Source organism: Phytophthora cinnamomi (assembly GCF_018691715.1).
Source record: "Phytophthora cinnamomi strain GKB4 chromosome Unknown Contig62, whole genome shotgun sequence".
In the NCBI taxonomy this organism is placed as follows: Eukaryota; Oomycota; class Peronosporomycetes; order Peronosporales; family Peronosporaceae; genus Phytophthora; species Phytophthora cinnamomi.
In genome coordinates, this window is record NW_027150995.1 from 213,524 (window position 1) to 240,194 (window position 26,671).

Consider the following 26,671-nt stretch of genomic DNA (forward strand, 5'->3'; position numbering starts at 1 on the left):
AATACTGAATGAGCGCAACGCTGTCGTTGAATGCATCTGAAGCAGAGCGCCCGCTAGCTTTTTGCCGATCTACTTCGAAGCAAAGTAATCTTAGTCATCGGTGGCAAGCTTGTGGTACACGCGACCCGTGTAGAGAATTGTAAGAAGCGAGATGGCAATCAGGGGGGCGAACGTCCAGTTCAACACGTACTGAATGCCAGGCAGACCCACGACCGTGATCGCAACATCACCAATGGCTCGACCTAATGTACCGGCCTCCGTAGCCAGCAGACCGGAGTTGAAGGTACCCTTCGCAAATGACTTGGGGATCGTCTTCGACAACAGCGACATATTGACGCCTTCCAGCACGTTTGTGCTGATGAAAATGATGACACCTCCAGTGATGAACTGTGCGACCGAATAGTGCCCGTAATTCACAATGATTCCAACTCCAACAACCATGGCAGCCTCGGAGAGGATGATCATCTCCCGGTCTTCATAACGGAAGCTCATCCAGCCCACCACCATGTTGGTCGGGAACATCAGAAGGCCTAGAGCCGCAAGGTACAAACCGTTGTTGGTGGAGCCCCAGCTGAAGTGGTACATGGCGATTGTCGAACTAGCCGTTATCAGACACTCGAGCACCAACTTGAGAACGATGTAGATGAAGAGCGACGCCACCACGGGCACGTTGTGCCAAAGCGATGACAAAAGCGGTGGGCTGCCACCCATCGACGAAGAGCGCGAAATCAACGGTGTGGTTTCGCCCATCTGAGCCGCAACAGCCGCGATACTCGAGTTACCCATTCCGTTTTCCAGCATGGATCGCCGGCGCTCCAGGAAGCGTTCCCTCTCCATGCGGTCGGGTTCCTCGAACCAAATCAACAGCGCAATGAGGTAAATGGTCCACAGCGCAAACATAACCCAGCCTGGCGAGGTCTCAGTCGTGATATCGATGCCAGCAAAGTTGTAGTCAGGGAGGTAGTGCAGTGCAGCAGCAAGTCCAGGTCCTGCCGCCATGCCGAGCGCGCTAGCAGTCACGAACAACGCCGAGGCCTGCGTTCGCTCCTCCCGCGAGTAGTTGTCAGCGATGTAGCGGCGATTGATCGCTCGCGCGCCACCAAAACCGTTGAGCATACGACCCGTAAGAGCCATAGCAACGCTATCGTACGACAACGCCATACCGTAGAGCAAGTTACCGAGGATAAGGCACACCGTGGCAAAACTCAGCGAGCCCTTGTAAGATCGGTTGGCCCACCAACTGTACAGCACGGCGCTGGCAAGTGAGGCCACGGGGGTCATACCCACGATGACACCGCTCATCGACGCCTCGGCGCCGAGCTCTGCCGCGTACTTGCCACTTGTCGGAGCCACGATGTAGTAGTTGGTCATGTACAGGAACGTGTTGAGCATGTTGAGCAGCCGCGACGGCTCGGACGCCTGCTTCAGGCGCTTGAGCATGTCGTACGTCTCGTCATCCTCGTCCTCGGACGACTCCGAGTCGAAGATGAGCGAGCGCGCCGCCACCGTCTTGACGTACTGCGTAGACTTGTGCAGTCTGCGGCGCGCCTGGCCAATGCGGTTGAGCACGGGCTCGTCCTCGGAGATGGTGCGCGTGATCATCTTGGCGGTCACGCCCGCTGCGAGCTGCACCTCGAGCTTGCGCAGCTTGGTGAGCGCCGCACGGATGCTGGCGATGATGGCGGAGATGCCCTCGTCGTGGTAGAGCTGCTGCAGGTGCGAGGCCTGCGAGTCCGTGCGCGAGGACAGGTACGAGCCCATGATCTTGTGCTCCTTGAGCGTCTTGTCGTGTTTCTTGAGAATCTTGCGGATGCCCGTGGCGTTGAGCTCCACGAAGTGCAGCAGCTTGACCAGGTCGTCACCCACGTGGCGGTACATGTCGGCGATGGCGTGCATGGCGTCCAGGTCGCCCGGCGCGAGCTCCTGCTGCTGCGCGCGCAGGCCCCGCAGCGTCGTGGCGAACTCGCCCTGCTTGGTGAGGAAGAAGAGCACCACGCGCTCCACCTCCGAGTCCAGCGCGTGCTTGAAGTTCTCCTGCTCGTCGCGCGTGTCCTGGCGCTGGGCCTCCACCACCTTGCGCAGCTTCTTCTTCAGCTGCTTGTACTCCAGGTAGTGCCTGCATTGGCAATGCGTGCAGCACATCACAATTGTTAGCTCTTCTCTCCTCTCTCTGCCAGCCGTTGGGCTCTTGCGTGCCACGCGCGACTGTGCCGCAGACTGCACTCACCCCTTCCACTCGGGCCGCTGCGCCGCCGCCAGCTTCTTGGCGAACTGCACCATGCTTCGGGTCGCAAGAGAGCTGCTAGAGGCGCCTGGAGGGGGCTGGAGGTCCGTCGCGTTGCGCCTGCGGGTCCGGAATCCGAATGGGGAATGGCGTGGTGACCGTGACGGTGTCAGCAGCCGCGTGATTGGCCGGCCACGCGGCTCTTCCGACCTGGATTTTGGCCAATGGGAGGGGTGTTAAAAGAGTGGTATTCTGGGGTTTAGGACCTGGACAGGTGGTGGACCCAAGTGCAATCTCGTGTGTCACTGAAAGATTGAGACTCAACCACATGGGGAGTATGGAGGTGGTGGCATGGTATGTAGTTTAACATCTACCAGCACTTCGTTGTCGACAAGTATTAATAGGAGCTGGCGTCGCCGCTCCGCGTGTTGCCCTCGCCCGGGCTTGTCACACGATCGTCACCGCAACGCGAATCTTGGCGGGAATCAGCGTGTTCGGGCCCATAGCATAGCCGTGAGTAAGCCAAAAATGAGGCGGACGCAACTTCACTTCGAGAATGCTGGCCAGGCATCGCTCGCGGGTGCGACAGCGGGGCGTCGGCGTTGAGTAGAAGCACGGACGCATTTGCTCGTGTAAAACGAATGGGCGGCGATGGCCTAGCAGCCAGGTGATTGTTTACGATACAGTATTCAACTGGTTCAGCGCAACGCCATGCGCAGTCGGTCAGTCACTGCGGCCTGAGGTGATCATTTTCAAAGAGGCAAGCTAAGCTATCCATCCACCCGGGAGGAACGCGAATAAATATAAAAAGTTGACTTGTTTCGTGTACTCTTACTCCTCTGTGTGACCTGACTACTGCATGGCCGCCTTCTGGGAACTGCCTTTGCGGATGGCTTTGGCGGTCGGCGGGAAGCCCTGTACATTCACGGCCTCGGCGTCTCGACAGAAGGCGGGCAGCCACTTGGCTGACAAACAGCGCAGTAACACACGTAGCGGCATGGAGCCGGCACCGAAGCCGATGCAGATGCCCCATTGGGCCGCCGACAGCGGCGCGCAGCTGAAGAAGTCGCCTGTGCACTCGACGATGATCAACTGCATGACGATCTGGAGGAGGGTCACGTAAATGTACACGCGATTGCTCAACAACCCCTCCAAGATGTTAGCCTCGTCGTGGATCTTGCGGCAGTTGAGCTCGTTGAAGAGCTGCATCCACACGAACGTGTTGAAGACGACGGTCATGTGCTGCGTGGGCTCGTTCTTGACGTCGTCGGCCAGGTCCTTGTAACGACCGGAGGGGACGTGGAGGAGCTTCTCGCCCACGAAGGTGAGCATGAGCAAAATCACGAGCTGGTATATTGACTGACCGACGATGTGCTTAGTCATGATCTTCGAGAGCAGCGGCTTCGTCTTCGGGTACGGCCGGCGTTCGAGAAGCGCGGGGGTCGGCGGCTCCGTGGCCAGCGCCAGCGAGGCGAATGAGTCCATGATGAGGTTTACCCAGAGCAATTGAACTGCTGTCAGCGGGGACTGCTCGAGAATCACAGCGCCAAGGAAGGCGAGGCTGATGGCCACGACGTTCACGGTGAGCTGGAACATGAGGAACTTGGCGATCGAGTCGTACACGTTGCGCCCCCACTTGATGGCGCTCACAATGGACGTGAAGTTGTCATCCATGAGGATAATGTCCGACGCGTCTTTGGCGACTGCGGTTCCGCTGATGCCCATAGCAAAACCCACATTGGCCTTCTTTAGAGCGGGAGCGTCGTTGGTGCCGTCTCCCGTGACGGCAATGACCTGTGGGCCGTACGGCATCAGATTGGATTGCATGAGGCCCGTAACGAGCGTGTACTTGTCCTTGGGAGACGAACGCGCCATCACGCGCAGTAATGGCCAAATTTTGTCGAACTCGGACTGGATGATGTTACCATTGCCGTCTAGCACACGCGTTCGGAACTCCTGTCCTTCAATCACCAACGAGCCGTCACCTGACGAGATGATGCCGCACTTTCCAGCAATTGAGCGGGCCGTAGTGATGTTGTCGCCAGTGACCATGCGCACGATGATGCCAGCGCGATGGCAGAGCCTGATCGAGTCTGGCACTTCCTTACGGACGGGGTCTTCAATTCCGACAATGGCGATGCAAGTCAAGTCCTTCTCGATGTCGTCATCTGCCCATTGACAAATCTCCTCCGCAGAGGTCTCGACGTCGCGGTAGGAAAGACAAAGTGTACGGAACCCTTGAGACGCGTACTTCTCGATGATAGAAGTACCGATGATCTCTTTCTGGTTCCCATCCAGCGAGGCCACGGAGCCATCCAGGCGCTTCATCTTGCTGCACAGCCCCAGCACCACTTCGGTGGCACCCTTCGTGTAAATTCGACAGGTAGTGGCCGAACGCTTCACCACGACAGACATGCGCTTCTTCTTACTGCTGAACGTCAGCATGTGACCGATCTCCGTGTTGGTACGCACGCTCGGGTAGTCGACGCCACAGTCGCGCACGAACTGCAACAGTGCACACTCGGTCTTGTTTCCTGTGTGCTCAGGCTGTCCACCAGCTACCTTGGACGGGAGAATTTCAGCGGTCGAGTTGATGCACACCCCGTTGCAGAAGACGTCACGCGTCGACTCGGACATTTCATCGGTGGCCTGCGAGGCCGACGAAAACTCTTGGCCTCCAACCCAGATCTGCATGACTGTCATGCGGTTAGTCGTTAGGGTGCCTGTCTTGTCGGAGCAAATAGTCGTGGCGCTACCCATGGTCTCGCATGCATCCAAGTGCCGCACGAGATTGTTGTCCGCCAGCATCTTCTTCACAGAATAGGCCAGGGAAATTGTCACGGCGAGCGGCAGACCCTCTGGGATGGCCACCACAAGCACCGTGATGGCCACAATGAAGAACTGGAGATAATTGTTGACATACTTGGCCTTCCACCCCGTATTCTCGCTCCCGGTGAAGGTATCGATTGAAAACCTGATCGACATGATGATAAATACCAGAAGTGCGACAGTCGTGCCGAGTTTGCCGATGAGAATTGTCAATCGATTCAGCTTGGCCTCCAGCGGTGACTGCGTCTCGCCGTTGTCGTATTCTTCCTTCTGCTCTACTGTGCCATTTGCAGCTTTCGATGGGTCGGGAAGAGGAGTTGTTGCAGCAGGGGACGGAGTTGTTTTTTTTTCGGCCACTTTCCCTTCCTCATTCTCCTTTGCCTTCTCCTTTCCCAGGATAAGCTTCTTAATGATACCTGCTTGCGAGTTCTCACCCACGCATACTACCAGCATTTTGCCCAGCCCTTCCATGACCTTCGTTCCTGAAAGGAGAAACGGGTTCTCTGCATTCTTCAGAAAAAGGTCCGACTCGCCAGTCATGGCTGACTCGTCCAGCTTGAGCTCCTTTTGGTCGAACACGATGCCATCCGCAGGGACGATGTCGCCCAGGTCGACACGGACGATGTCGCCAACAACAAGGTGGAACTTGCTCACTTCAGCTGGTACGCCATTGCGAATAACTTTAATCTTCTCGTCCTCCTTGACGGCGTTCAGCGCACGGAACTGCGCCTCCTTCTGGTAGTCGTTAATCGCCGTCACCATGGTCACGACAAGTACAGCAAAAATAATACAGGCACCTTCGACCCAGCCTGTGTCGGGGTGGTCGCCCACGGTCACTGCGAGAACGATTGAGAGGATGCCAGAGACTGTCAGTACGATAATCGTCATGTCCTCAAAGGCTTCCAACATGAGCTCGAGCAACGACTTGGCTTTGGGAGGTGGGATGTAGTTGGACCCGAAGGTGTCTTCCCGCCGCTTCAAGTCTGCGTGGTCTTTGCTGTTGAGTCCCTGCGTGATGTCGACCCCTATCGATGCTGCGACTCCTGTGATGCCCCCTAACATGGCTAGCTGCTCGGCCTGGTGCTCATGCTGCGTCTCGATGAGTCGGATCAAGTCCCCGGTAACGAGTTTGAACTGACCGCCGCCCTTAGGCTGCTCCGAGTGAATCATGGCCCCCACCCGACTATCTGCTGGGCTTAACGATAGCAGGCAGGGTGTGGCCCGATCTCGTCCCGTCCGCCTCGCGCTTTCGGTGGTTCAGGGAATTGGTTCCTGCCAGCCCCAGCAGCGTGGCTGTGTCGTGTCCGGAGTCTTCCTATTCGTGAAGCAAACGCTTTCGTTTCTCCCGACGGCCGGGCCTTTTCGGAAATGCTCGCACGTCTCGACTAGGGCCGGTGGTTACGGGTCAGGACGAGTCTGGGCGCGAGCCCTGGGCATGCGATTTGGAGGCCTCGCGACAAGTCACGCGTGGCAGAGCAAACACCTTTTAGGCGAAATGACCAAATTAGTCGCCAAGATATTGGAAACCAATGCTGGAAACTAGGGCTATAAATATGAACGGGGCACGGCCTGTGCTGACATCGCATGAATGCCCTCGCTAGCCCCCCATCATTCCGCTATTTTGGCGGGAAGGCCTCCTCCGCGTCTGAGCGTCCGGTGTATGTTAAGCTCAAGTCCCAGCAGAGCTCGACTAAAGCGAATGGGATCGTGGCGGCCAAATTTATCATCGTGTGGAGGTCTGATCTCCGCACGTTTCCTGTGGCCTTGAAGTCGGCGGTGGGATGCTGTCCCGTGGCGATAAGGACCCCAGGAAGCTGCTGCATCTTGGGGTCCAAATCGGGTGGTCAGCTTCAACCTGATTGCGATCGTTGGTCTCCCTGCCGACGTGTCGAACACTTGCTAGTTCGCCATTTCCTGCTACATGTAGTTACGACTTCTTCTAAAGCTTTCCACTTAGCTGCCCTAAATTTCATCTGGTATCCCTCCTCCCCGTTTTGCCAAGGTCAAGGTCGTATCAACGTCGGGAGCGCGATGGCAATGGATGCGCTTGCAGTTTTTAGGATAGGACTGACTATCAAAGTTGGTCACGATGAGTCTAGCTCGAGTACCAAGCTGTCGTACAATTAGATAAAAAAAAACTACCGCAGCTCGGAACGCTTGGCTAGCGACGCGAAGATAGACTCGGGTTGGGCCAACAGCTCTGCAGGAGATCCGAACTCGGCCACTTGACCGACGTCCATGACCGCGATCTTGTTGCAGTGCATGATCGTGTGGATGCGGTGCGCGATGATCAGCACGGTCTTGTCTGCGAACGTCTCGCGGATGGTAGCCTGGATGAGGCTGTCGGTGGCCGTGTCTACGTTGGCGGTGGCCTCATCCAGCACGACGATTTTGCTGTTCTTGAGCAGCGCACGGCCGATGCAGACTAGCTGGCGCTGACCTACCGACAGATTGTCGCCGCACTCCGACACCTCGAAATCAAGACCCGCTCCCCATTTTTCTAGACTGTCGGCCATGTGAACTTGCTGCAACACTGTCCAGATCTCAGCGTCAGAGTATTCTCCAAACGGGTCCAGGTTCTCTCGTATCGGGCCACTGAACAACACGGGGTCCTGCGGGATGATGGCCAGGCTGCGGCGAAGGTCTTGCAGTCTCAAGCTTGATATATTGAGTCCGTCAATGGCCACATTGCCGCTGTCGAACTCACAGATGCGGAACAGGGCAATCATAAGCGAGCTCTTGCCAGCGCCGGTACGTCCACAGATGCCGACCTTTTCGCCACCGCGGATATCCATGCTCACGCCACGCAGCACTAGTGGCAACTCGGGTCGGTACTTGAGACACAACTTGTCGAACTTGATGGCTCCCTGCGAAGGCCACACTGTAGAATTGATTGGAGTGCAGTCTGATGCGTCGACCTCCTGTGGAATCTGGCGGAAGTATAGCAGTCGCTCCACGCTCGTCATGGCGCTATCGACGCGGTCAACCGATCGCATGACCCACTGAACCACGGACGTTAGCATGAGCGAGTACGTGAGAGAAATGCCTGCTGTCATGGCGTTCAGTTGACCCTTGGTCGACACCAAGTACGCGGTGACGACAACAATGATGACGACGGAAAGCATATCTAGTCGCGCCGCGAGCCATCGACCTGCTGCCCAGAACGTGATGTACATGTTAGCGTTTTCATCCACCACCTTCTTGTTCATGCGCTCGAAAGTATTCTGCATCTTGAAGGCGCGGATGGTCTGCAGCCCTGAGAGCGTCTCACTGAAGAGATTGTACACAGGTGTGCGCGTGACGCCCTCAAGGCGCTTGACTTCACAGCTCGTCTTCTTAAAGAACTGGCCTGTGATGAAAAATATGGCGATGATCGGGATATACGCTACAGCGATCCAGTAGCTCGCGAAGGCGGACACGACTAATGAGCCCAAGGCCATCGAAGCGTGTTGAACTAGAAGTTGGTAATCCTTCGGTAGTGACGAGTCCAGTTGGTCGAGATCGTTGGAAAAGCGGTTTAGTACGCGGCCGACGGGGGTGACATCAAAGTATCGATTCACTGGCGCCGCCAGCACTCGACGGAACAGCTCGTTATGCAGATTTTTGGACGTCTTCACGCAACTCTCCGTCAAGAACAAAGCTCGACCGAGCGTCAACAACGTCGCCAGCACAATCAGGCCAACATACCATAGCGCGAAAGCCTCGCCCGAGTACGTCGGATCAATTCCACGGCGCGACATGTTTTTCGCCCAGTGGCTAGGCCACCAATCCACAACCACACGCACCGCCTGACTGACAGTGTAGAACACCACGATGAGGAAGATAACCACGAGTCCGTTTAGTCCCGATTCATCGAAGTAAGTCTTGTAGACGCTCATGGTCACTGTTCCCTTCACCCGGTCCTCGGCTTGGATAAGCTGGCCGCCAGTATCTCCTCCATCCTCGATCTTAGCCCCGTTCGAAGACTTGTCCACCACGGCGGGCACAGCCTGCACTGGGGGTTTATCAGTGTCCGGCAAAAAGTCTTCTAGTATCATGTCATTCTTCTCATCCTTCCGACTGCTGTGTCCAGCAATCGTGCTGGATCTGGCAGCCTCACCAGGGGCAACACCAAGCTCAGGGAACATCGCTGTTATGTCATCATAGGTTCCATCACCGGCAATGGCGCCATCGCGCAACACCAGCACCTTGTCTGCCTGTGTCAGCAGATCGTAATGGCTGTTAAGCACCAGAATGCGCGTCTTCGATCTGGCCAAGCCCATGACGCACTCGTCAAAAATGCCGTGTGCAACATGGGGGTCCACGGCGCTTAAAGGATCGTCCAGCAAAAGAATTTCGTAATGAGGTCGATACATGGCGCGCGCGATCGCAACTCGTGCCTTCTGTCCGCCACTCAGATTGATGCCGCGCTCCCCAATTTCCGTCTGATCTCCATGTGGCAGCGCATGCAAGTCCATCGCAAGTTGTGAGGCCTTCAACACGCTATGATAACGCTTAGCGTGGAACGGTTCGCCGAACAGGATGTTGTCTCGCACATTTAAATTGCGGATCCAGGTATCCTGGCTGACGTAGGCTACATCGCCGTGAACGTCAAAGCTGCCCCGTTTCAGCGTCATCTCGCCTAGCAGCGCGTTTATCAAGCTCGATTTCCCAGCTCCGACGGTGCCGATGATCATTACAAGCGAGCCCGGGTCGATCTCCAGGTTCACTCCTTCCAGTCGGAAGCTCTTTTGCTCGCGCTCATGGTCACTGTTCGTATTGACTCCGAATCCAGCACTTACACTTGGAGTGCTGAGACTAAAGCTAGTGCTCGCACTGCGATCCAGCTCGAACATACGATCGGAGATTTCTCTCAACGTGTGCGTGGAAGCTTCGTCGCCTGTGAGAGCAGGTGTGACAACCACAATGTCGGCGGTGCTGCTGAGCACTGGCCACTCAAAGTCGGCCTCCCGCACGGAAATATTACCGACAGGTGCCGTTGATGAAGACGCAGCTGTCCCATGGTCATGATTCGTGCCGTCCTCGAGCAGCACTTGACCGTACTCGTCGCTTTGAAGGTATAAGTCAATGCGGGCGAAGGCGATCCGAGCGTGCGAAAGTGCAGCAATGGCAACAGGCAACTGGATCAGCGCGGTTCGACAGATATTCACCATCGCGATAAGCGTGAAAGCCTCGACAACCGAGATGGTTCCGTTGATTGCCACATAAATTCCGAGCGTGACACCCGATAGAAACGCCGGCGTGAGGAACAACATGACGGTGTTCACGACTTGATACAAATGGAACTTGCGCAGCAGTGCGATCTCCTTGGCTCGTATTTTTTCAACCCGGTGTGCCAGGGATTCCTCCCAGGCGTAAAACTTCATCACGCGGATGCCTTGAAGAGACTCGGAAGTGACTTTCACGCGCTCGTCGATCACTGTCAGTAGATCGTGCTGGATGCGTGCGATGCTGTTGCCAAGAAGAACGGATACTAAGCTGACGATGATCAACGTTACCGCTCCACCCGCCGCTGATGGAACGTCGAAGAGAAATCCGACTAGCACAACCGAGATGATGAAGCTCACGGGTCCAACAACAATCCACGGACTCTCCATCATCACTGTGAACACGCGTTCCGTGTCAACACTCATCAGTGTCAGTACCTCACCCGTAGAATACTCTTGGCGTGCAACGCATGACAGTCGCAGGGACTTCTGGTACACCAAGTCCATGACCAGAGACCGCATGTTGGCCCCCGTCCTCGACGAAACGAAAAATGCATAGTTTAGCGAGGCAACTGCAAGAATCGACGCGACTGCCATTATGGCCAGCAACCAGTAGCCGCTGTCAACATGGAAGAGGTTCTCTTCTCCTGACAGGAACTGTAGCACAGCCTGCACCACGTACGACTGCATGGACAGCGCGAAGATGTACACGAGGCAGTTGACAAGCGTCACGATGATTTCACGCTTGAAAGTGCGGACGAAGGCGACGGCCACGGGCGACAGTCCGAACGGCATCTTGTCGTGCGGGCCGTATTCTCTGCGAAAGCGCTCTCCGAGCGATGCACACGAGTCCACATCGCAGATGGGCCAGATGTCCTTCTTCTCGAGAACGCGCTTGGCGCCCAGCACGACCATGGGCTGCAGCCAGGTGACCATCATAACAGCGAGGATGGAGGCGGTGGCGAGCGGGTTGGGCTGCTGGCTCAAGAGCTCGGTGTCGGCCTTGGCGGTTGGGTCGTTGGCGAATTTGCCGGCGTTGTCGTCTTGGACACCAAGCGGAGTGGAGGGGGCGGACACATAGTGCTGCTGATCGCGAGCGACCCCCATGGCGATCAGCCGAATGGATCAGCGTTGCTGAGAACGTTGCGCTCGAGGAGGCGAATTGCAAAGTGAGACCTGGCAGTCGACTAGAGCGCGTGCGGGGCGGGGCGACTCGGAATGGAAGCCATGCGTGCGCGAGGCACTTCATGTCGTTGCCGGGCTGCGTTATCCCGCACCACAGCGTCGTCCGATACATCCTATCAGGGTGATGAGAAGTACCAGCGAGCCACTCCGCTTCGGATGTACCACGACAGGCGAGTAGGATTTGATAGTACACTCATCCGAGCACTGTCACCGTCGCTATCAGATCGCCGATCGCCCGCTATAATAGTTCAGTAGCTGCTATTGAACTCGTCCACCAGTCACGAGCGATCAATCAGTCAGTGCTTTTTGCTTTGAGGAAGGGGGGGGTATGCTTTCACTCATCACCCGTTCATCGACTTCAACGCGGTGCAGCGAGCGATGCACCACCTGCCGAAGCAGCAGTCGCCATGAGACGGGGAAGCGTATGGCTAGACTGTCAGTCAACAGTGCTGACTGACTCAGCACGATCACTACTGGGATTTGGGAAAATGACCTGGCCAGGGACGTCGCTGCAGATGGACGATTCTGCGTTTGCGCAATTGCCAGGCGTCCATCGGCGTCCACCATGTTTGTTTGCACATACACCGGCGACTACTTCAACGAGGCGAAGGCGGGTTCAGTCAGAGGCACCGACGCGCTGCCCGGAGACGCAAGCAGGCCTCTCTTCCTCCGCCTGCATTTGCTGTCATTGTTCAATTTGTCGACCAAAGCACACTCACCGACCATGGCGGAGCAACACCCTTACGTCGCTGCCCCGCAGACGCCCAAATCGCAGTGTTCCACTGCTGAAGACCCACGAAAGCCCTTTCGAGATCAAGAACACCCCATCCGCTCGGCGTCCTTGCTCTCCATGGTGATCATGACGTGGCTGCAGCCGCTGATCTCTCTTGGCGCCAAGCGTGCACTGGAGCGCCAGGACGTGTGGGCCATGAGCCCCGAAGACACGTGCGAGGTGCTGCGACTGAGGTTCGACCGCGAGCTCCGCTCTATCAACAACATGGAGACGCCTACTCCGCTGGGGATCCCTCGCGTGGCTCTGGCGCTCGTGAGAACTTTTCAACGCGAGATTGCCGTCGTGTTTGCAAGCGACCTCATCTTCATCGCCGGCTCGGCGCTCATGTCCTTCTTCGTGGAGGCCATTCTAGACTTTATCGACGACCGCGACAACGTCTTCGGGATCAAGAGCGGCTACATTCTGGTGGTCCTGCTCTCATTCGCCGCCTTCGTGTCGATGATGAGCTTCAATTTCGCGTGGTTCATCTCGTCGCGAGTGGGGGTCAACATGCGTTCACTGCTGTTGGATGCGGTATACCGCAAGTCTCTGCGGCTCTCGAGCGAGGCACGACAGAAGTATTCCTCCGGTGAGATCATGACGCTCGTGAGCGTCGACATTGACCGAGTTTTCAACGGGATGCTGAACGGACCGTGGGTCGTGCTCGCACCGATTGCGTTTGCCGTCACGCTTGTGCTTATCGGGGTACTGTTCGATCCTATTGCTGCTGTTGCTGGTCTGGTGCTGCTGATCGTAGTGCTTGCTACGTCGTTCAGGCTGGCCAAGAGGATCGGCAGAGCTCGCCAAGAGCTTTTGCCTGTGACCGAAGAGCGTCTTCGAGTGACGTCCGAAGCGCTTCAGGGCATCCGAGTGACCAAGTTTTACGCCTGGAACGAGTCGGTGGCAACGCGCGTGGAGAAAATTCGTCGTGAAGAGGTGACACGCTATCGCCGCTTCCACTTCCTGCAGATACTCAACTCAACGCTGTTATTCCTCACGCCTACGTTCTTAGCTGGTGTGACGGTGGGCGTATACGTTGTGTACCGAGGCAGCTTTACAGTGATCCAAGCATTCACACTTATCGCGGTTATCAACGTTAGTCGCCAAGGCGTCAACGCGTTCCCCTTGGGGATAGCTGATTTGTCCCAGTCAGCAGTGGCCTGTCACCGAATCGACGAGTTCCTAGACAGCAATGAGCTGGAGATGGCTGTTTCTAACGACTCTGGTGTCAACCCCGCGCGCGATGTCGTGAATGGATCGCTTCCAAAAGGTAGCATTTCGATTGAAAACGCTCAGTTTTGCTGGCCCTCGTCAACAGTCGAGGACGAAGGGAAGAGTGGCAACACTGCTTGTGGTATGAGTGCAGTGAAGAGCCTCTGCCTCAAAGAAATTAATCTCCACATTGAGGCTGGAAGTCTTGTAATGATTGTCGGCAAGGTTGGGTCCGGGAAGTCGAGTTTGCTCCAGGCGTTGCTCGGCGAGATGCAGATGGCTGCTGGCACCATGGAAGTTCAGGGCGAAATTTCCTACGTGAGCCAAGAAGCCTGGATTCGAAACGCAACTTTGCGTGACAACATCGTGTTTGAGGGGGATTTCGATAATGAACGATATGAAAGCGTACTTGAAGCTTCCCAGCTGACTTTGGATTTGGCCTCACTGCCTAGTGGAGACCGCACAGAGATTGGAGAGCGAGGTATCAACTTGAGTGGCGGACAGAAAGCCCGTGTGAGCGTCGCTCGAGCTCTATACCGGCAGACATCCGATATCTTGATGTTCGACGATCCTTTGAGTGCTGTCGACCCACACGTGGCACATGCCATTTTTCAGGAGTGTATTCTGGGTCTCGTCAGGCTCAAAACTCGCATCCTGGTGGTTAATAGCCACTATGATCTGCTTGCTCACGCCGATAAAATTGTGGTTGTGCAGAACGGGCGAATTGCTGGTGAAGGAAGCTACGCCGACATTGTTGCTCGATTTCCAGAGCTGTCGACAGTCAACATTGATCCTGGTTCATCGATACAAGTAGAACCAGAAGCAAATGAAAAACCTGAACAATCCAGCTCTATCATCAAGTCTGACGATGCTGGCGCGAATCTTGACGATCAACTGGTGGAGAAAGAAGACCGCGTGAAAGGCAGAGTGACCGGCTACGTTTACAAGACTTACCTCGACGAGACAGGCTTAGGCGCATTCGTGGTTGTGGCAATTGTCGTTCTGGGATACTCAGTTAGCCAAGGCCTGCTTGTTGTCGTGAATTGGTGGCAGGCCTATTGGGCCAGTAACATGCGTGACCCCGACTCGTCCTACTCGGCCACATGGTTCGGTCTTTGGTACTTCGGGTTCATCGCTTTCGGGGCAGTCGCAACTGTATGCCGCAGTATTGTAGTTATGCTTATGTTGCTCCGCAGCTCGAAGAATCTGCATGACGAGCTTTTTCGACGTGTGCTCGCCGCGCCGGTGAACACCTATTTTGACGTGACACCCGTCGGGAGAATTCTCAATCGTTTTTCAAACGACCTTGACCAAATGGACTCCTTGCTTCCGCAACAGTGGCAGAATTTTGTGCAGAACGTCTCGCTGAGCGTGGGTGGCTTCATAGTGTGCGCTTTGGCGTCGTACTGGATTGGAATTTCGTACATTCCCGTAGTTGTTGCGCTCGTCGTCACAGGATTTTACTTTAAGAAGACGTCACGTGAGGTGAAGCGGCTTGAAGGAATCTCGCGGTCGCCTGTGTATAACCTACTCGGTGAGACCCTGAACGGAGTGCAGACTATTCGAGCCTTCAAGATGCAGGCCACGTTCGGGGAGATGAACGCCCGCGCCGTCGACGAAAACGCTTCGTTCTTCTTCATCTATTGGGCAGCAGGCCGATGGCTGGCTGTGCGACTTGATGCTCTCTCAGTCGTGGTCATTTTCGTGGTGTCGCTGTATCTGGTGGCTACCAAGGGGGAACTCAGCACTTTACTGTCGGGGATATCTCTCGTCTACGCGCTTATGCTGACGTCGATGGTGCAGTCCTCCGTGCGCGACGTCGATCGCACCGACAACGCGATGACCAGCGTCGAGCGCATCCTTCACTTTCGTGAAATCCCCCAAGAGAAAGACTCGCCAGGCAGTGCACCGATCAACAGCGATCTGTGGCCTTCTCAGGGGGCCATCACGTTCGACAACCTCCACCTCAAGTATCGGCCACAACTGCCTCTCGTGCTCCGAGGTGTCAACATGAAGATCGCTGGCGGCGAGAAGGTGGGAATCTGCGGTCGCACAGGAGCCGGCAAAAGTTCTCTCGTGATCGCGCTTTTCCGCATCTGCGAGTTCGACAGCGGGGCCATCACGATCGATGGCGTCGACATCCAAAACGTCAGACTGCACGATCTTCGACGAAGCCTCGCCATCATTCCACAAGACCCGGTGCTTTTCAGCGGTCCGTTGCGTGACAACCTCGACCCGTTCGACGAGTACTCGGACAGCGATATCTGGACGGTCCTGCAGCAGGTTCACCTCGCGGACACGGTGTCGTCGTGGGGTTCCGGTCTGCAGTTCCCTCTCGCTGAAAAAGGCGACAACCTGTCGGTGGGTCAGCGCCAGCTGCTCTGCATCGGCCGCGCGCTGCTCAAGAACAGCAAAATCGTCGTGCTGGACGAGGCCACCGCCAACGTGGACACGGCCACCGACAGCCTCATCCAGGCCACCATCCGCGAGACGTTCGCAGACAAGACCGTGCTGATCATCGCGCACCGCATCCACACGATCCTGCACTGCGACCAGATCGCGGTCATGGACGCCGGCCAAGTGGCCGAGTTCGGGCCGCCTGCAGAGTTGTTGGCGCAGCGCAACTCCATCTTCGCGTCGCTGGCAAGTTGAAGCATTCTATTCGTGTAGTACATTGGTTGTGGCTCGGAATAACCCATTCCCCTCCTAAATTCGGATTTTCGGAAATTCAGATTTTGACGACTATTATGTCTTGACGCCGAGCCAAATGCTAATCACGCGCTAATTTCGGACGATTCGACTCGACGACATATCAATTCTCGCATGAGCTACGGTACTCGCCAAGTGTACCTATTTCTAAACCCGTTTCTAGATAGCTCATGTGTGCCACACCGACGTTTGTTTTGACGTGGAACACACGAACTTGTCATCTCCCTACCTAATTTCGGGGCGCCCGATCGGGTTTCGCCGACTATCAAGTCTCAAGAGACCCGAAAAAAAGCGATCGGGCGACCGAAATTAGGCCCATTCCCGAAATTAACTCGGCGAGTCTGCCAAACAGGCGCACACAAGATCGCGCCATAGATCTTTCTGGATCCGGGAGAAACTGTTTTGCATACTCCCGCCCATATACAAGTTTGTGCGTAGTGAATTACGTTTCTGGGTAGTACATTTGGCCCATGCACTTGCGAACTTCGACTGCTCGCCGCCGCGCGAGCAGCCTCCGCGGACCCGGCACGCAAGGCAACAGCGGCAAGCGGGGGAGGAGCCTGAAGGATCCAAATTCATAGATCCTCCTGCATCCTGGAGAAACTGTTTTGCATACGTCCTCCGACATACAAGTTTGTGCGCAGTGCGTAAAGTTTGTGCGCAGTGCGTGAGAGCGCGGGTTAGGAGAAAGTTTGCGTAAAGTTTCCGAAAACTACCTGCGATAGTGAGTAAACTGGGTAAGTAGATAATAGTTTTGAGAATAGTAACTATTATAATTATTATTATCATTTAGGTATAGTAGTTCTGATAAAAACTACTGTTTCTAAAATGGTAATAATAATATTTAAAACAGTTACTATTCTCGAGTTTTACTACCCTTAACATTTCCGCCAATCACAGCCTGCTGCTCCGCAGCCACCCAACTACATGAGCCGCAGCAGTGGGTCTGTCATTCCTTGGACGTCCCCGGCTCCTCTCGCCCGCCATGACGACGCCCAAGACCTCGGCAGCCAAGAAGCGCAAGGCCGCGCCGGCGCCGGCCGCAAGCGACGACGGCGGCAGCGCCGCTATGACCACGACGCTGCAGGTGCACCGCTGCCGCTTCGTGGACTGGATGCCTGCGGCCGTGCACGCGCTGAGCTTCAACGCGCGCGGCGACCGCCTGGCCGTGGCGCGCGCCACGGGCGACGTGGAGATCTGGCGCGTGGGGCGCAAGTGGCACCTGCAGCACGTGCTGGCCGGCTCGGCGCAGGCGCAGGTGTCGGCGCTGTGCTGGGGCGAGCGCCTGTTCGCCGCGTCGCTGGACGGCACGCTCTGGGAGCTGGACCTGGCGCTGCTGCGCCGCAAGAACGTGACGGACTCGAGCGGCGGCCCCGTGTGGAGCATGGTGCTGGACGCGGCCTCGCAGCAGCTGGCCGTGGGCTGCGAGGACGGCCGCATCCGCCTCTTCTCCGTCGCGGACGGCCAGCTGCACTTCCGCAAGGCCTTCCTCACCACGGGCGGCCGCGTCGTGTCGCTGGCCTGGCACGCGCAGGCGCGCAAGATCTTCTCCGGCAGCGAGGCCGGCGTCATCCACTGCTGGAACGCCGCCACGGGCCGCAACGAGTCGCGCATCACGCTCGAGACGCTGGCCAAGCAGAAGGCCGTGGTCTGGGCGCTGCAGGTGCTGGACGACCTCACGCTCGTGAGCGGCGACTCCACGGGCAGCCTCTGCTTCTGGAACGCCCCCACCGGCACGCTGCTGCAGAAGTTCTCGCACCTGACGGCCGACGTGCTCGCCATCTGCGTGAGCGAGAGCAACAACACGCTCTTCGCCTCGGGCGTGGACAACCAGGTCGTCCAGTTCCGCCGCTCCGTGGCCGAGAGCGGCAACAGCACCTGGGCCTACTCGTACAGCCACCGCGGACACAGCCACGACGTGCGCGCGCTCGCGCTGTCGTCGGGCGCCGACTCCGTGCTCGTCTCCGGCGGCATCGACACCCAGCTCGTGTGGTACCGCGGCAACACCTTCAACGTCACCAGGCCCGCCAAGATCGCGTCCATGCCGTACCCGCGCTCCATCGCGCTGGCCAACGAGGAGCGCGTGCTCATGGTGCAGAAGCCCACCTCGCTGGATCTCTGGCGCCTGGCCTCGCAGTCGAGCGCCGGCGCCATCACGAAGAAGCACAAGCTGCTGCTGGAGCTGAACGTGGGCAAGGCGCTCAACTTGTCGTGCTCGGCGCTGGCCCCGAGCGCCGCCTTTATTGCGTGCTCGAACTCGAAGGAGCTCAAGCTGTTCGAGCTGGACGTGAAGCAGGACTTCCAGCCCAAGAAGATCACTACCCTGCCGCGTAGCGTCGCGGGACCGGCGCGTGTGCTCGCCTTCTCGCCCGACTCGACTCGCCTCGTTATCGCCTCGGCTTCGCACCAGATTCGCGTACTTGACCTGACCAAGATGGAGGTTATCAAGACGTTCGAGGTGGCCACGCCTGCCCGCGATGGAGAGGAGGCCGCTAGTGTGCCGTCTCCGCTGGTCTCGTTGACCATTTCCTCGGACGGCCAGTGGCTTGCCACGGGTGACGCGTCAAACAACCTCGCCATCTACAACCTCGACTCGATGCAGTTCTATTGCCACCTGCCTCGCCCCAGTGAGATGCACACCAACATAGGCTTCAATCCTTCGGGCAAGACTTTGGTGGTCACGCTCGTGTCGAACAGCTTCGTGTGCTACGACGTGGAGACCAAGGGGCTTTCGGAATGGTACCGCCAGAACCACGAGCAGTTCCCCAAGGAGCTCGTGGAAGGCCGTAGCCTCAAGGGCATGACTTTCGATCCGGCCAACCCGGACTTCCTGTACCTGTACTCGCAGCAGAGTCTGTACCAGATCAACATGGGTAAGCAGGCGGACGGATCCGCCAAGAGCCCGCCGAAGAAGACTCGCCGTCGCGCGATGAGCGTTGGCACCGAGTCGGACGGCAAGAACGACGCTGCGGAGGGTGAGCTCGTGGAGCTGGAGGACGGTTTCTGCCGCGTGGTCAACCGCTACCGCCCCCTGTCGTTCGTCGACTTCGCCGCGGAGAGCGAGATGATCATTGTCGAGACCCCGTGGTTGAAGGTGCTGAGTCGCTTGCCTGGTGCTCTTCACCGTCATAAGTATGGCAAGTAAATACATAGATCCGTATGATACCCACGACTGCATTTCAACAAAAGCCTTTGCTGTCTACTGCTCCTAGCCCGAGTCGTCTGATCTTCCGAGGACCTTCACCTTGTGCCCCGAGAGGTCTTGCCACTGCTTGTCACCGCAGTCATATTGGCAGCAGTGCATTTGCCGCTTGCGGTCAAAGCCCACGATAGTACAGCTGTACCAGCAATCGTATCGGCATTTGTAGACGCTCAATTCCAGTCCGATATCTCGCACCGAATTGATGATGGCGTTTGTAGAGCGGCTACTTTCTCCGTTATCGGTATCAGGTTTGATCGGAACTGCGGAGCTCTCATGATTCGTTGTTGACGATGTTGTTCGCTTCTCCTTTCGGGGAACGGCGTTGCTGTATGGAGATGCTGCCCGGAATTTCTTTAAAGCCTTCAGACCTTTATGTCCTTGTCGAAGTATTGGAATAGGCGCCTGCTGTGGAGGCAGTGACGACGATTCTGCTTGATTGCTGGCATCACCGTCAGGAGTTGAACGAGAAGCATCGAGCGGTGAGCCATTCTTGTCGGAGAAGGCTTCCTTCAACCTACTCTTTGATGAAGCTTTATCCCAGGTAGTTGGTTTGGAAGCAACCCTTACTTGCGGAGGAGTTGCGGGTTTCCGACCATCATTCGAGAGGTATGGGCTAGGCTTTCCATGCGCGGAGGTGGAGACTCGGCGCAGTCTTGCATCTGACGCTGCAGAACGAGGAATGACTTTGATGCCATTACTACAACTGTGAACCGAGGCCACATCGTCTGTTTTAGGGCGTTGCTGAACAATTTTCCTCTCCGATAGGCTTCTGTCGAGCAGTGGCTCGGATTGTAGTGCAGCGGCACGCTGCTGTTTTATCATATTCATCTCCTCCTCGATACAACGATCTAGCTCGTTATCACTGTGATCGTCGATGTCATTTCCACAGACTGGGCACGGATCTGTATCTCTTCCGCCAGACTGCTCACCAGTTTTGTTGCTTATTAAATGGCCACGGTTTTGGTTGTCACTGCCACTAGAAAGGAGTTCAAGCTGTCGTTCCAGTTCACGCCGTTCAGTTTGAATCTCCTGCAGAATAATCTCTTGCACCTTAGCTGCTCGTTCGAACCGTTCGTTCTCATTACCGCAATCAGTGAACGATGTGAAAGCTTCAGGCTTCGCCTTACTTTCAGCCCCTAAAGCTTTCAGATCAAGGCGCAGTTGATTTAACTGCAATGATGACGAAGATGCTTGGTGTCGATCATCGATGTGAGCTTTGTTTCGATGAGCTGGTGGACTGGGGTGCTGTGCTACCATTCCGAGCTTTGTGCGTTTGGTAGCTTGTAGAGTTTCCTTCTCATTGGAGGTGGTGGTAGTCACTGCTGGTGCTTTACGAAGAGCCGAAATGGTGTGGCGAAGTTTTTGGTTTTCGGTGACAAGAGTTGCCTTCTCTTTTGTCAATCTTGCCACTTGCTCTTCGAGCGCAGATACCTGCTGGTGAGATCCGCTTTGTTTTAGCAATAACTTCAGCCGAGATATTTCGCGGTGCGCTTGTGCCAACAAAATTGCGTCGTCCACCAATTCGTTCGCTTTTACTCGGACTGTCACGCACTTGGCACGGTCAGCGAATTGCAATGTGGAGATTGTCTCGTCGACAGCAAACTCGGATGGAGATATTGTTGCTATCACCACTGTGCGGGTGTTGCCTCCGAGACTGTCCTGAAGTAGCCGAGTTAGTTTTGAGTCACGATAGGGTATGTGCGTTCGCTTCGGATTAGCGAGTGCTGATATGACATTGCCCAAAGCCGATAAACTCTGGTTGATGCTTGTTAATTCCTTGCTGCGGTCGCTGCCCATGACTACATCCGTGTCCCATTTCTCCGAGCCCGCCAAATCCACGAGGTTGAGCTTTGCACGTCGGATAATTGTTGTTGCGCTCTCCAGGCCGCGAGACTCGACTTCGATCGAGAGCTGCAAGAGAGCGTGGCTTCGACTACTTTTCTCATTGTATGCCGTCGCTCGGATTGTCCGATTTCGATTGCCAGCCTTAAGTAGCTGCAGCGTTTCTTGAAAATTCGTGACACGAAATTCGGATAGCCCGCTTACATAGATCTGTTTCCCATTACCTTTTATCATTTCCCGTACAGCAAGGGGGTCTTTCATGCGCTGCTTGTTATCCTGGAGCAAGTCGTAGACGTCGTTGTTGTAGATCTGCATGTAGGAGCAGTGGACAACACCCGCTGAGCCATGGCGACTAATCGAACGAAGCTCTTCAAACAAACTCTCAACCGCGCGAGGAATCACTCCCCAATTCGGGGAGCACTCTGGAGTCTCCGGGTCTAAGGTTGCTACATCTAGGTGGCGCTCCAGGTCGCTTCCCCTTTAAAAGTAGCAATATCGAAGAAGTCACTGATACGTCATTCTTTTGCAATGTTCATGTGACTTACAGCTTTACTTACAGCATTGTGTGCGTTTTTCCGGTTCCTGTCTGACCGTAGGCGAAAATGGTGCAGTTGAATCCCTGCGCTACTTGCTGAACGCCGTCACGAAGGTAGTCGAACACGTCACCTTGGTCGGCTTTCTCGCTGAACACGCGATCGTACGCGTATCTAAGTTCGCGATCAACTTCATTGTCAGGCTTTCTCTTGCACACAAATACTTGAGCAGCTTCATCGTCTACAGTCAAGGCCTGTCGAGTAGTAGTTAGTCAGAGGGCCAGCGCTACCTCAACAATCAATTGACATGAGCTTACATGGTGACATGAACTTTGCTGGAGCTCTCGATCGTTGGGAGGTCGGACTCGGACGACGACTCGAACACGCTCAGCAGCTTCAACTACCTCACCCATTCTTGCACCAGACTACTTGGGCGAATTGCCTGGGTATAGTGCGATGCCTAAAAATACGCACCTGCATTAGCACAGTGGAAATAACTTTGCCTATCTATAGGAAGTCTGCACGTGGTCAGTTCTATGGTCTTGCAACGCAATTTCACACTGCGTCAGAATTAACCTGGGAACAATTTTGAAACAGGGTTGTCTGCTCGTACGCAACATGGACCAAGTGCAGCATTTCCACGAGTATCTTCTTCGGCAGCGCACTCAAATTCGCAATCACCGACGGACTCTGCAGGAAATGAAACGATGCTGGAAGCTCGTTCCTCGTGCAGACCCAGATGCCATGTCGCGTGAGGAATACGAGGGAATGTACTCAACGTTGTTGTACGAAATGACGATTTGCTGGGATGAAGAGATGAACGACGTCGTGCTTGCTAAAATGTGGCAGCGAGATGCCTCAGCTTTTTCAGACCTTGACTTCAACCGCTTCTGCTGCTCCATTTTCTACTTTGCAGAAATGGTGGGGGATTGTAATCGTTCGTCACGAAGCGATAGGAAATTGACATTTTGGCTCTTGTTGTTGCAGTGGGTACAGGAAATCACGCAGGACGGCTACACTCGAATATTCGGCATTATTCGGACAATCCTATCCGGTCATGAATTCGCGCCACTGTCTTCATCCACTGAGGCGGCTGACTCAACCTTCATGCCCACACTCGAGACTTTCGACGATGCTTTCGACCGTGAAAAAGAGATGGAGAGTATGAATCTCAATATTGGCAAATCGATCGTTTTCGACGCAAAGAAGTACTTTCAGCAGTTTGGTTCCCCCACGGCTACAATCCAAGCATCCAACAGTAACTTGTTCCAGTTGCAGGAGCGTTCAGCACGCACGGTCCCTCCTCGGGGCGTTTTATGCGAAGACTACAACCGCCGCTATGGCACTTATGAAAGCGCTACAAAGACGAAGTCTGGTTGTTCAAACCCGAAGTTGCTTCGTCCAACGTCATCTCGTCAAGCTCGATTGAATAGTTACAGCAGCTCGCCGACTGCACCACCGGACTCACCACCACCGAATACATCTCGAACAGCCGGCACGTTCCTCTTGGCCGGGACGACAGCTCTGAAGCCTACGACTAACATGTAGAATCGAGTGGTGATCGTAACATGCAGATACTTTAGGCATAAAAAATCTGGTAGAAAATATAGATAACAGGTCTGTCTTGATCAATAAATCCTTGTAAACAAAGAGCTTAATTAACCATTTCCCCCTAGTGCACGAATGCTAACTACGGTAAATCAGAGGGGATTCAACACATTCTGAAAGGCATTATGTACACCTTCATTAACCACGTCTTGGCCTATCGGCGCTATGGACGGAGTTGCTAGCGCTTGCAAGATCGCTGCGGAACCACTCGCATCCCCGCATGATACAACTTCGCAGTAGATTCCGTATTGCTTAGCATTTACGAGTGAAAAATACTGCTCTTGGAAATTCTCAGGAAGAATTGTATCTTGCATCGAGCACCACCGTACCAAACTGAGCGACTCACTCCACGCAAGAACTGTGATAAGTAGTGTAGACCTTTTGTTACAGGAGCTATCATTGCACTTTAGACAGAAGACTGAGTTCACGGGCTTCCAATCCAATGCCGTTGTCACAGCAGCAGCTTGCTGATAGTCCGATTCAGCATCCAGAAATGATTGAACACCGAATGCATTGGGAGCTCGAATTCGACTAGTGTTTGTCGATGCATACGGCCGTGGTTGATGTGACCAGCTCCTAGCAATATGCAGCTTCTTTAAGACGCGCTGGTTTCGGGTGGAAAGAAGCAGTTGCCGATCTTTCCGTCGTTGGAGAACACCGCTAAGATCAGCTAACTCTTTTGCAGGAAAACCATTCCGATGGAAAGGACTGGACGCTACCGCCTCGACGTAGAGCTCGTTAACATAAAGAGAGAGCTCGTAAAGCTGGCCCTGCAGGAAAATATGGTCAATGTGAGAAATAGAAATCCATCTAAATGGCAAGTACAGTAGAGACGACCCACCATCAACAGATGATCACTTCCAGCAGCTTCTTCATAGCTTATTTCTACTTGGTCCAGCACTTTTTTCAAGTCTTCACAAGACCGCATTGACGGTATCATCAAAAGTGAAGCGAGAATGATACTCCGCGCGTTATGAATCGCGCTCACCCAGGAATATACTTGCGGGCCGAAGTCGACAATTTCTCTCATTTGAGAATTCGTTGGCCAGTATAGCTCCTTGGCGCTTGGAGGTTGAGACTTTAGATTGAGCAGCACAATGTCGCGTAGTTCCATCAGACCGATCACAACTATGAAACATAAATTTAGGAATGTCAACGACGAAGTCACGGATGTTGACACTGTAAGCGCGCTGCGAACACCATTTGCACAAAGCAACACTAACATCCCAGTAAACGGTGTGGTTAGCGGTCAGAAAGATACCGCCAGGTAAACGATGCCCCCTTACCAAATACACCGTTAGCGACAAGCATCCAGTCGACCAGGATTGCGAAGTAACAGGTCGATTTGCAGCGATACGGGTACTTCCACGTCCTGTACATGGCCATTCCTACCACCATGAACACAAAGAGTGACCCCTGTACTCCTTGGTTTGCCATCGAAGGTGGTGGCGATCGCAGCACCGAGAAAACTAACATCAACGCCAACTTCAGCAGACACATGTGCACTGGCATCTCCACCGAGTGTCTCCGGAAGGACGCAAATTGCGGCATGTGCAGCTCATGATACGTATCCGACGTGCCCAGCATAAACTCGAGTTCTTTTCCCTGCAGGAACCGCTCGTGCTTCTCGGCACTCGTGTGCACCATCGATTCACGAATGCAGCGACGCAACTTCCACGGCAATCCAGCCAGAAACCCTCCGCCCAAGACGCACGTCACGACAACCGCTGCGGCTACATGCCCGGCACTTCCGCAGCTCATACCTGTAGGGTCCACCGACAGAGCCCCATCCGCGTTGCAGTTCACCAGCCGCAACACCGCCAACCCCACGGGCACGTACAGGACCTGCAGCGTCTGCAGCAGCGTGTTCTCCCACGCCGCGCCCAGCAGCAGGAAGTCGCTGGTGCCTCGACTCGCCCACGACCGCTTGGCTAGCTGCAGCGCCAGCACGCCGCCCGACGGCACCAGCGCCCACGCCAGCGCGTAGAGCCAGTAGCGCGGCATCTCCCCCCAGAGCGAGAACGGCTGCGACGTGGAGCCCATGGCGGCGCCCGTGGCGCGGAAGCTGAACAGGTCGAGCGTGGCGGCGTTGACCCAGCGCGTGGCCTGCAGCCAGCGCGCGGGCCACGGCCAGGGCTGCGACAGCTGCCACATGAGCGCGAAGAGCTGCAGCCCGTCGACCAGCACCAGCGCCTTCTCCAGCCAGAAGCGGCTCACCTGGCGGCGTCTGGCCGGCACCACGAGCTGGCGGCTCCAGTACGCGCCGTCCTTCCTGTCGCCGTCGCCGTCGCCGTCGCCATCGCCACCTGCTGCTGCTGCTGCTGCTGCTGCTGCTGCTGAGGCCTCCGAGTGCTGCGGGATCACCACCTGCCGCCCCATGGCAAGATGTTGAAGTTGAAAACTGAAAACTGCTGGTTCACTCGGAATTAGTCGAGTTTCAGTAGTCTCAACTCGTAATAAGTTCACTAGACCGCAGTCAATACATTTGGTGGTGAAGCATGGCCCTGCCCAAAGGTGAGCGCGGAACGGATGCGGTGTGTACCTATTTGCATGGTGGGCCTGCTGAATGTGTCTGTGTGTGTATTCTGACCGGGTAGGAGCGATCGAGAAGCTGCTGCGAGACGTGGTGGGGGGCGACGTGGCCATCTCGAAGGAGACGGTCGACTGGGTCAACGAGTGCGCTGGCGGTAAAGTCGCGCTGTGGGGGAGGAATACTCGGGTGATGGCGGCGTCGTTGCTGACTGGGGACGACTTGCTGTAATTATAGAGTTCCTGCAGGCTGTGGGCCAAGAGGCCAACGCAGTGGCGGAGGGCGCTGCGAAGAAGGAGAACTACCGCATCACCCAGGAGCACGTGGCGGCGGCGCTGGAGGTTCGAGCAGGAGTTCTCACGTTGTGCTGGGTTATCGTGATTCTACTGACGGTGGTGTACGGTGACCGCAGAACCTGGGGATGCAACGCTACGCCGAGGAGATAAGGGAACTGCAGGGATCGCTGGACGAGGAGTCGCAGGTGAGCAGCGCAGAGAAGAGGTGCGGCCCTGACATGCCATTCACTGACGCAGCGCCATTTGCAGAAGAAGAAAGACCGGATAGCCTCTCGCAAGGCGGCTGCGAAGACCGCCTCGCGTGACGAGTTGCTGGCTGAACAGACGGCGCTGTTCAAGCAAGCCTCGTTGAAGGCGACTAGAGAAGGGTGGTAAGCAGCGGCGTAGGGCTGCTGCAGCAGGCGGTAAGAAGTATGTAAAATGTGAGCGCTCAAGAGTCTGATGATCAGACTCGGATCAGCTGTACTATGCGTTTGACCAGCAAAAATTTATGCATATGTCCCACGATGTCATCGCTGTCCG

At 55.6% G+C, this 26,671-nt stretch overlaps 9 protein-coding genes across 9 annotated transcripts; 4 read left to right on the forward strand and 5 right to left on the reverse strand.

The window, feature by feature from the left end:
- Positions 1 to 90: 90 nt before the first annotated feature.
- Positions 91 to 2,280, reverse strand: IUM83_06799 (Major Facilitator Superfamily (MFS); the record flags this gene model as incomplete). The annotated part of the gene is made up of 2 exons (XM_067931031.1): positions 91 to 2,116; positions 2,228 to 2,280. The coding sequence occupies 2 exons, from the start codon at positions 2,278 to 2,280 to the stop codon at positions 91 to 93; spliced, it is 2,079 nt and encodes a 692-aa protein (XP_067787066.1).
- A 796-nt stretch (positions 2,281 to 3,076) lies between these two features.
- On the reverse strand, positions 3,077 to 6,223 carry IUM83_06800 (calcium-translocating P-type ATPase, PMCA-type; the record flags this gene model as incomplete). The annotated part of the gene is made up of 1 exon (XM_067931032.1): positions 3,077 to 6,223. One exon carries the CDS (start codon positions 6,221 to 6,223, stop codon positions 3,077 to 3,079), a length of 3,147 nt encoding a protein of 1,048 aa, XP_067787273.1.
- A 968-nt stretch (positions 6,224 to 7,191) lies between these two features.
- On the reverse strand, positions 7,192 to 11,367 carry IUM83_06801 (ATP-binding Cassette (ABC) Superfamily; the record flags this gene model as incomplete). The annotated part of the gene is made up of 1 exon (XM_067931033.1): positions 7,192 to 11,367. The coding sequence occupies one exon, from the start codon at positions 11,365 to 11,367 to the stop codon at positions 7,192 to 7,194; it is 4,176 nt and encodes a 1,391-aa protein (XP_067787271.1).
- Positions 11,368 to 12,169: 802 nt separating this feature from the next.
- IUM83_06802 (ATP-binding Cassette (ABC) Superfamily) lies at positions 12,170 to 16,081 on the forward strand (the record flags this gene model as incomplete). The annotated part of the gene is made up of 1 exon (XM_067931034.1): positions 12,170 to 16,081. The coding sequence occupies one exon, from the start codon at positions 12,170 to 12,172 to the stop codon at positions 16,079 to 16,081; it is 3,912 nt and encodes a 1,303-aa protein (XP_067787140.1).
- A 1,042-nt stretch (positions 16,082 to 17,123) lies between these two features.
- Positions 17,124 to 19,283, forward strand: IUM83_06803 (U3 small nucleolar RNA-associated protein; the record flags this gene model as incomplete). Its single annotated transcript, XM_067931035.1, has 1 exon — positions 17,124 to 19,283. One exon carries the CDS (start codon positions 17,124 to 17,126, stop codon positions 19,281 to 19,283), a length of 2,160 nt encoding a protein of 719 aa, XP_067787143.1.
- A 2,044-nt stretch (positions 19,284 to 21,327) lies between these two features.
- Positions 21,328 to 22,195, reverse strand: IUM83_06804 (Kinesin-like protein; the record flags this gene model as incomplete). Its single annotated transcript, XM_067931036.1, has 5 exons — positions 21,328 to 21,335; positions 21,407 to 21,660; positions 21,740 to 21,889; positions 22,033 to 22,115; positions 22,190 to 22,195. The coding sequence occupies 5 exons, from the start codon at positions 22,193 to 22,195 to the stop codon at positions 21,328 to 21,330; spliced, it is 501 nt and encodes a 166-aa protein (XP_067787269.1).
- Positions 22,196 to 22,333: 138 nt separating this feature from the next.
- Positions 22,334 to 23,263, forward strand: IUM83_06805 (uncharacterized protein; the record flags this gene model as incomplete). Its single annotated transcript, XM_067931037.1, has 2 exons — positions 22,334 to 22,636; positions 22,703 to 23,263. The coding sequence occupies 2 exons, from the start codon at positions 22,334 to 22,336 to the stop codon at positions 23,261 to 23,263; spliced, it is 864 nt and encodes a 287-aa protein (XP_067787293.1).
- Positions 23,264 to 23,918: 655 nt separating this feature from the next.
- On the reverse strand, positions 23,919 to 25,702 carry IUM83_06806 (putative transmembrane protein; the record flags this gene model as incomplete). Its single annotated transcript, XM_067931038.1, has 4 exons — positions 23,919 to 23,960; positions 24,043 to 24,093; positions 24,165 to 24,541; positions 24,610 to 25,702. The coding sequence occupies 4 exons, from the start codon at positions 25,700 to 25,702 to the stop codon at positions 23,919 to 23,921; spliced, it is 1,563 nt and encodes a 520-aa protein (XP_067787272.1).
- Positions 25,703 to 25,821: 119 nt separating this feature from the next.
- IUM83_06807 (transcription corepressor) lies at positions 25,822 to 26,524 on the forward strand (the record flags this gene model as incomplete). Its single annotated transcript, XM_067931039.1, has 5 exons — positions 25,822 to 25,837; positions 25,921 to 26,010; positions 26,091 to 26,194; positions 26,266 to 26,334; positions 26,399 to 26,524. The coding sequence occupies 5 exons, from the start codon at positions 25,822 to 25,824 to the stop codon at positions 26,522 to 26,524; spliced, it is 405 nt and encodes a 134-aa protein (XP_067787270.1).
- Positions 26,525 to 26,671: the final 147 nt, after the last annotated feature.